The 9,276-nt window shown below is 46.1% G+C and overlaps 1 protein-coding gene across 1 annotated transcript in view; it reads right to left on the bottom strand.

Annotated features, from left to right (window-relative positions):
* The window catches only part of LOC116972561 (paramyosin-like), a 407,834-nt gene extending 398,621 nt beyond the window's left edge, over positions 1-9,213 (bottom strand). The window contains exon 1 of the mRNA XM_033020381.1: positions 8,549-9,213. Coding sequence (XP_032876272.1) covers positions 8,549-8,917 — 369 coding nt within the window. The 5' untranslated portion in view covers positions 8,918-9,213. The remainder of the gene's footprint in view (positions 1-8,548) is intronic.
* Positions 9,214-9,276: the final 63 nt, after the last annotated feature.

Here is a 9,276-nt window from a genome sequence, read left to right on the forward strand (position 1 = left end):
CAGCCGGCAGCCTGAAGTCGCAGCCTGAAGCCGCGGTCTGCAGAGCTCCAGCTGGTGCGGCGTCTACAGCCCGGGATCCCTCGTGGGGGACCCGGGGGAAGAAGAAGCCATCACTGCCGGCCCGCGGCCAACTTCTACCGCGGGGCCGGCATGGACTTACCATCACCCCTGGAGGGGAGCTTCGACCGCCGGCCCTGCAGTCTACGGTGCTTCTGGCTGCGGCGGGGACTTTAAATCTCGACCGCCGGCCTGCGGCCTACAACAATCTAAAGCCGCGGTCTCCGGTGAGGAAGAGCCGATCCTGGACTGACTGGACTCTGGTCCTGTACACGGGGGGGGAAATGGAGGAGGACTGGCCAAATTTTTGTGCCTTCCACCACAGTGATGAATGCTGTGGTGGATATTTGTGTTACAGTTTTATTGTGTGTTCTTTATTATTGTACTGCTGCTGACAACCCAAATTTCCACCAACCCTGGTTGTGTGGCAATAAATTATATCTATCTATCTATCTTGATCAGCAATACAAGAGGGGTGAGAAATGGCTAATGGAGTTTAAGGCAAAAATTTGCACGGTGCTGCATTTTGGAAAGTCAAGACAGGGCAGGACCTTCTCAGTGAATGGCAAGGCTCTGGGCAGAGTTGTAGAGCACAGAGGTCTAGAAGTATAGCTTGGGTTGGCGGCACGACTGACGTCGCAGCGGCCTCTGCAGTCCGTCTGTCTTTTTTTATTTTATTGTCCTGTCGACGGTATAGTTTGTGGTGGGTTTTTGACTGTGTATGTGTGGGGGGCGGGGGGGGGGGGTGTGTGGGGGGCGGGGGGGTAAACTTTTAGATCTCTTCCCTGTACGGGGACCCGACCTTTTCCCTGTCAGGTCTCCTTTGCCATTGGGGCCTAGCACCATGGAGCGGCCTCCAACTGGAACGACAGCTCAAGTCACGGAGCCTGCGGATCTGCGGACCTACCATCGTTGAGCTGGCCTGCTTCGGAGCGTGGAGAGCTGCGCTGGCACACTGCTATGACACGACTCCGGTGGATGGTGACACCGGGAGCTCGCGGGTCCCCGGTGGGAGACCACTTTGCGGGGCACCGGCGACTTCTCCCGCTCGAATTGCGGGGTTGAGAGTGACCTAGAGCAGGGCCTTACATCGCCCGGCGCGGCTTGAACAGCCGCGGGACTTGCTAGCGCCCGCCGGGGGCTCCAACATCGGGACCCGGAGCAAGGCCTTACATCGTCCGGCGCGGCTTTAAGTGGCCGTGGGACTTGCTAGCACCCGCCGGGGGCTTTGACTATGACTTCGGGAGAGGAATGGAGAGCAGGGGAGAGACAAGACTTTGCCTTCCATCACAGTGAGGTGATGTTTGTGTAAATTGTCATTGTCTTTATCAACATGAGGACCAAAGTTGTGCCAATGAAAGTCAAAGAAGCCATTATGAGACTGAGAAACAAGAATAAAACTGTTAGAGAGACATCAGCCAAACCTTAGGCTTACCAACATCAACTGTTTGGAACATCATTAAGAAGAAAGAGAGCACTGGTGAGCTTACTAATCGCAAAGGGACTGGCAGGCCAAGGAAGACCTCCACAGCTGATGACAGAAGAATTCTCTCCATAATAACAAAAAATTCCCAAACACCTGTCCGGCAGATCAGAAACACTCTTCAGGAGTCAGGTGTGGATTTGTCAATGATCACTGCCCGCAGAAGACTTCATGAACAGAAATACAGAGGCTACATTGCAAGATGCAAACCACTGGTTAGCTGCAAAAATAGGATGGCCAGGTTACAGAAGAACTTAAAAGAGCAACCACATTTCTAGATGTTTGTGGATAGATGAGACGAAGATTAACAAGTGATGGCAAGTGCAAATTATGGAGGATAGAGGAACTGCTCAAGATCCAAAGCATATCACCTCATCCGTGAAACACGGTGGTGGGGGTGTTATGGCCTGGGCAAGTATGGCTGCTGAAGGTACTGGCTCACTTATCTTCATTGATGATACAACTGCTGATGGTAGTAGCATAATGAATTCTGAAGTGTATATACACATCCTATCTGCTCAGGTTCAAACAAATGCCTCAAAACTCATTGGCCGGCGGTTCATTCTACAGCAAGACAATGATCCCAAACATACTGCTAAAGCAACAAAGAAGTTTTTCAAAGCTAAAAAATGGTCAATTCTTAAGTGGCCAAGTCAATCATCCGATCTGAATTGAGCATGCCTTTTATATGCTGAAGAGAAAACTGAAAGGGACTACCCCCCAAAACAAGCATAAGCTAAAGATGGCTGCAATACAGGCCTGGCAGAGCATCACCAGAGAAGACACCCAGCAACTGGTGATGTCCATGAATCACAGACTTTAAGCCGTCATTGCATGCAAAGGATACGCAACAAAATACTAAACATGACTACTTTCATTTACACAACATTGCAGTGTCCAAATCATTATGGTGCCCTGAAATTGGGGAACTTTGTATAAACACTGCTGTAATTTCTACATGGTGTAACCAAAGTGTATAAAAATTGCATTTATTAAAATCTGACAATGTGCACTTTAACCACATGTGATTTTTTTTTTTTCGATTACAAATATCAAATTCAGAGGCAAATAAACAAATCTCAAGTACAGAGGCAAATAAATAAAAGATGGGTCTTTGTCCCAAACATTATGGAGGGCACTGTAAGCTTTCTGCTGCACAAAGCCAATCTGACCATTGCTAATCAGTCCTTGCCTTTCCAAATGCACATAGATCCTGTCTCTCAGAAACCCCTCTCAAAACTTACCTACCACTGATGTTATGCTCATTGGTCTGTAGTTCCCAGCCATTCCTTGCAGCCTGTCTTAAATATAGGCATAACATGAGCCACCCACTCATCTTCTGGCACCTCAACCTTTGCTATTGGTGATACAAATATTTCTGACAAGAGGCCCTGCAATTATTTTCTAGCTCTCCACAAAATTCTAGGATACATTTGACCATTTCCCAGGGATTCATCTGCCTTAATGCATTTTAGACAATAGACAATAGGTTGCAGGCGTAAGCCATTTGGCCCTTCGAGCCAGCACCGCCATTCAATGTGATCATGGCTGATCATCCCCAATCAGTACCCCGTTCCTGCCTTCTCCGCATATCCCCTGACTCCGCTATCTTTAAGAACCCTATCTAGCTCTCTCTTGAAAGCATCCAGAGAACCTGCCTCCACCGCCTACTGAGGCAGAGAATTCCAGACTCACAACTCTCTGTGAGAAAAAGTGTTTCCTCGTCTAAATTCTAAATGGCTTACTCCTTATTCTTGAACTGTGGCCCCTGGTTCTGGACTCCCCCAACATCGGGAACATGTTTCCTGCCTCTAGTGTGTCCAAGCCCATAACAATCTTATATATTTCAATGAGATCCCCTCTCACCCTTCTAAACTCCAGAGTGTACAAGCCCAGCCGCTCCATTCTCTCAGCATATGACAGTCCCACCATCCCGGGAATTAACCTTGTAAACCTACGCTGCACTCCCTCAATAGCAAGAATGTCCATCAAATTAGGGGACCAAAACTGCACACAATACTCCAGGTGTGGTCTCATTAGGGCAGAAGGACTTCTTTGCTCCTATATCCGATTCCTGTTATAAAGGCCAACATGCCATTCGCTTTCTTCATTGCCTGCTGTACCTGCATGCTTACTTTCACAGACTGATGTACAAGGACCCCCAGATCCCGTTGTACTTCCCCTTTTCCCAACTTGACGCCATTTAGATAGTAGATTTTAAACCTCCAGTATCTCGACATCTGCAATGTGATCGTCAAGACATCATACAGTAAATCCATACTATAACAGACCATGGAGGAAGGGGGTGGGTGGGGGGTGGTGTCTGTTATTGCCGATTGTCTGCTATAACTGAGTGAGGGGGAGGGTTAAAGTTTATCCCAAGGCAGGGAGGGAAGAAATATAGCTGTGGGGGGTGGGGCTAAACAAATGAAAGTTCACAGGCCAGGGAGGCGCAGAGCCACCGACCCCACATAGGTGCACCGGGGACAGGTCCATTGCTCACACCGCCTTCATGCTACTTGCTCGCAGCTCCCGTGACCGGAAGCACATCACGTGTCGCCAGCTCACTGGTGGAAGTGGGGCAGCAGTGCAACGGGATCCTTGGTCCACTACACTGTATAACCAAAATCCGCTATATAGAAGGCCATTATTGCAGGGGTTTACTGTATTAGCATTCCGGAGTTCCCTATCATCTATATTTTTCTGGGGTAACTCAGCAGGACAGGCAGCATCTCTGGATAGAAGGGTCGGGAGATGTTTCGGGTCGAGACCCTTCTTTTTGTGTCTTCGGTGTAAACCAGCATCTGCAGTTCCTTCCTACACTATATCTTTCTACATGATTAATACAGACAGGAAACATTCATTTAACAGCTCACCCATCTGCTGGGGCTCCACACATAGACAATCTTATTGATTGTTATGGAGCCCTAATCTCATTTCACTTTTACCCTTAATATATTAATAAAATCTCTGAATGTTCCTTTCTCCCCTGCTGATTTCCCTTATGTGATCTCTTACACCTCCTATACTGCTCCAGGGATTCACTTGAACCCAGCTGCCTATACCCGACACATGCCCTTCTTTTTCTTGTTTAGGAAGGAACTGCAGATGCTGGAAAATCGAAGGTAGACAAAAATGCTGGAGAAACTCAGCGGGTGAAGCAGCATCTATGGAGCGAAGGAAATGGGCAACGTTTCGGGTCTGAAGAAGGGTTTCGACACTATCTAATGACGTCAAGTTGGGAAAAGGGGAAGTACAATGGGATCTGGGGGTCCTTGTTCATCAGTCTATGAAAGTAAGCATGCAGGTACAGCAGGCAGTGAAGAAAGCGAATGGCATGTTGGCCTTTATAACAAGAGTCGCCGAGTATAGGAGCAAAGAGGTCCATCTGCAGTTGTACAGAGCCTTAGTGAGACCACACCTGGAGTATTGTGTGCAGTTTTGGTCCCCTAATTTGAGGAAGGACATTGTTGCTATTGAGGAGTGCAGCGTTGGTTTACAAGGTTAATTCTCGGAATGGCGGGACTGTCATATGCTGAGAGAATGGAGCGGCTGGGCTTGTACACTCTGGAGTTTAGAAGGATGAGAGGGTATCTTATTGAAACATATAAGATTGTTAAGGGTTTGGACATGCTAGAGGCAGGAAACATGTTCCCGATGTTGGGGGAGTCCAGAACCAGGGGCCACAGTTTAAGAATAAAGGGTAAGCCATTTAGAACGGAGACGAAGAAACACTTTTTCTCACAGAGTAGTGAGTCTGTGGAATTCTCTGCCTCAGTGGGCGGTGGAGGCAGGTTCTCTGGATGCTTTCAAGAGAGAGCTAGGTAGGGTTCTTAAAGATAGCGGAGGCAGGGGATATGGGGAGAAGGCAGGAACGAGGTAAAGATTGGGGATGATCAGCCATGATCACATTGAATGGCGGTGCTGGCTCGAAGGGCCGAATGGCCTGCTCCTGCACCTTTGCTCCATAGATGCTGCCTCACCCGCTGAGTTTCTCCACACTTCTTTTTCATGATCAGAGCCTCAATTTCTAGTAAACAATGGTTCCCTACTGCTGCCAGCCTTGCCCTTCACTCTAATAAGTTCATGTTATAGGAGCAGAATTTGGCCAATCAGCCCATTCAATCTGTTGATGTTACAGGAGCAGAATTTGGCCAATTAGCCCATTCAATCTGCCATTCAATCATAGCTGACCTATCTTTCCCTCGCAATCCCATTCTCCTGCTTTCTCTCCATAACCCCCGACACCCGTACTAAACAAGAATCTGTCAATCTCTGCCCAAAAAAATCAATTGACTTGGCCTCCACTGTCTTCTGTGGCAATGAATTCCACAGCTTCATTACCCTGACTAAATAAATTCCTCCTCATCTCGCTTTTAAAGGTTTTTATTCTGAGGCGATGGCCTCTGGTCCTGGACTCTCCCACTAGTGGAAGCATCCTTTCCACATCCACTTTATCCAGGCCTTTCTCTATTCACTAATAGAAGCATGCTGTACCTAAAGCTTTTAAAGTTATTATCTCATTTTAAAAGCTTCCCACTTGCCAGGAGTCCATTTACCTGATAAAAACCTACAACAATCAACATTTGGAAGTTCCTATCGAATACCATCAAAATGGGGTGGAAGGATGCAACCTTCACATGGTCCGCCCTGTTTCGACAACTGCAATCAACCCGGCGTGCACAATCAAATAGAACAAGTTGTCCTACAACTTTAGGCTGTGCACACCATACGTACGAAGAAGACCATCAAAATAGGCCTTTCCCCAACTTACAAATTTAACTTTGGATCAGTCCCATCAATTTGTAGCTATTTTAAACCACATAGAATTATAGTGACAAGAGCCAAAGTGCTCCCCTACTCACACTTCAGTCACTTGCCCTGCCTTATTTCCAAAGAGAAGGTCGAGTTTTGCTCCATCTTCAAAAGACAACTAACTACATATTGATTGAGAACAATTTCCTGAACACACTTAACAAATCCCATCCATTCCCTTAAAATTATGGCAGTCCCAGACGATATTCCCTCACTATTTCAATCTTATTATTCACGCAGCTATCTGTGCTCTTCTTACATATTTCCTCCTCTACTTTTTGTTGATTATTGGGGGGGCCTATAGTGACTACAAATGTGCCCATCCTAAGTACTGCCAATGATTTTCTCGCATATCAAAAATGCAATTCCCCCTCTTCTCTTGCCAGCACCTCAAACTCCCACTTTTGCATTTGTACTCCAGAACATTAACTGCAGTCTTGTCCGTTGCAGACATGTTTCAGTAATAGCTAGAATATCTAAGTCACATGTATCTACCTCTGCCTTAAATTCATCTGACTTGCCTATCAGACTTCTTGTATTGAATACCAAGTACAGGAAGGAGACAGAGTGCTTTGTATATGGGGTAAAGACAACAACCTTTCCTTCAATGTCAGCAAGATGAAGGAGCTATGTAATGACTTCAGTAAACTAGGTGTACATGATCCCAGTCAGCATCAAAGGTACCGAGAAGGAGGAGGTTGATATCTTTAAGTACCTAGGCGTAAATATCACCAGCAATTTTCCTGGACCAACCACAAAGACGAAAGTTTAGCATTTCTCCCACAACTCATAAAACCTTCTCGAGAGACACCATCCTGCCTTGTGAAAACAGCTAACACAATCAAGGATTCTATATACCCTAGAAAGACATAACATGCTTGAGTAACTCAGCGTGTCAGGCAGAGATGCTGCCTGACCCGCTGAGTTACTCCAGTATTTTGTGCCTATCTTCAGTATAAACCAGCATCTGCAGTTCCTTCGCACACCCTTTATTACCTGGCCTGCTCCCATCAAGTAGAAGATAAAAAAGCTTGAAAGCATGTACCACGATATTCAGGAACAGCTTCTCTCCAGCTGTTAACAGTCTACTGAATGGCCCTCTCCTAAGCCAAGCATGAAGTCCTGATCGCCCAACCTAACCTACCTTTGTTAACACAATTCAGGTAACCAAAGAATACTTGGAAATGACAGAATCTCTACTTTATTGTCTCGAGTTTCTCAAATTGCAAAACTTAGATGAAATATATCTGCTTTGGAAGTTGCAAAACCATTGCCTATCTCTTCCCTTGCATGTGTTTCACTAGTGCAGTCCACTGCAAGGAATAGTCCTCACAATAGAACTTCAAAGTATGTGTCGGAGCCATTCATGCTTTGTTTCAGATTTATATTGCTTCACCTTATTCTTTCTACCCAAGTGCATTATTTCACTCTTTTCTCTGTCACAAATCAATACTCCCCCTCCCCCAGTCTAAAAACGTCCTTAGTTTAATGCATTTGAGTTCCATGTATTCAAACAAAAATATCCAAAAGTACTTCTCAACACTCATTTTTATTGAAAAGAACAGATCCCCAAATGTAACAAATACTTTACAAGACCATGGTGTAATAGGCGAGTTAGTTATAAAGTATGGTAAAAAAATAAGACTAATGTAAATAATTTCAATAAGCTCAGGATTTAACAATCTTTCGATCTCTTCCCTAAAGCAGAAGTCCTGGCGAGGGCAATTTTCAATGAGGGCATTGAAGAAATTGGATTTCATGGTCAATTTCCAACAGGACTGGGGGGGGACATCAATGGCATGGAAGCAAATAATGCTTTAAACCGAAGAAAAATATATTGAAAACCAATCAATCTTAAACGAGTAAATAAAGGTGAATTTGGAATAAAGTGATTAAAAAATAACATTTTAAAATCCAAGCGTGAGCTGGAAGGGTTGAACGACACAGCAACCAAATAAACCAAAGAACTGTAGTTGAAACTCGTTGATAACGTTTTTTAACAGTTCATTTTCTAATAGTTTCTGAAATTTGGCTAATCTCAGAGATGGCAGCTCCGGTTGTTCAGTGGAATTTGTTGTGCTAAAACAAAATGACTTTAAACCTTTCAAAAGTATATTTCCCTAAAAGAATAAATTAAGACACATTTGGAACTTCGTTTATTACAAATTTATTCCCGTTTAACTGACCGCTCACCTTTAGAGTGTCTTTGCTTTCATCTTTATTCCCCAAGTGTCTCAATTTTCCCTCGTACAAGCCTTTAAACTCATTCAACAAGTGCTTCATGTTTTCCCTGCCTCCCGTCTTAGGTGAAAACGGCGATGTCCTGCCTCCCGCTCCCAGAAGGTGGAGGTCCCGCCACAAACTGCCACTAGCGCATTCTCCAGGCGCAACAATGCCCGCGGCGCCACCACGTATATTATTCATCAGCCCAGTGTCAGAGCAGCCGGCGCTGGCGTCCAACCTGCTGCACACATCCAGCTCCGCCAATGCACCGACCTCCATGTACCCAGCTCTGCCGGGGTGGTGCAAACACATCGACCTCCATGCACCCAGCTCTGCCATAGTAGTGCCAACCCACCGACCTCAATGTACCCAGCTCTCCCGAGCGGTGCAAACACACCGACCCCTATGAACCCAGCTCTGCCGATCGGTGCAAAAGCACCGACCTCCATGTACACAGCGTGCAGAGTTGAGTGGTGCAAATGTCCCGACCCCCGTGCATCCAGCTCTGCCGAACGGTGCAAACCCACCGACCTCCGTGCACCCAGCTCCACCAGGGCGGTGCAAATGTACCCAAATATACTAGAGGAGCTCTATAAACTTTGAATGTACCTACCCCCGTATACCCAACTTTGAATGTACCTACCCCCGTATACCCAACTAAACCGGGAGGGTGCAAACGCACACATCCTCCGTGCACC

The sequence above is a fragment of the Amblyraja radiata genome, chromosome 4, assembly GCF_010909765.2.
Source record: "Amblyraja radiata isolate CabotCenter1 chromosome 4, sAmbRad1.1.pri, whole genome shotgun sequence".
Lineage (NCBI taxonomy): Eukaryota > Metazoa > Chordata > Chondrichthyes > Rajiformes > Rajidae > Amblyraja > Amblyraja radiata.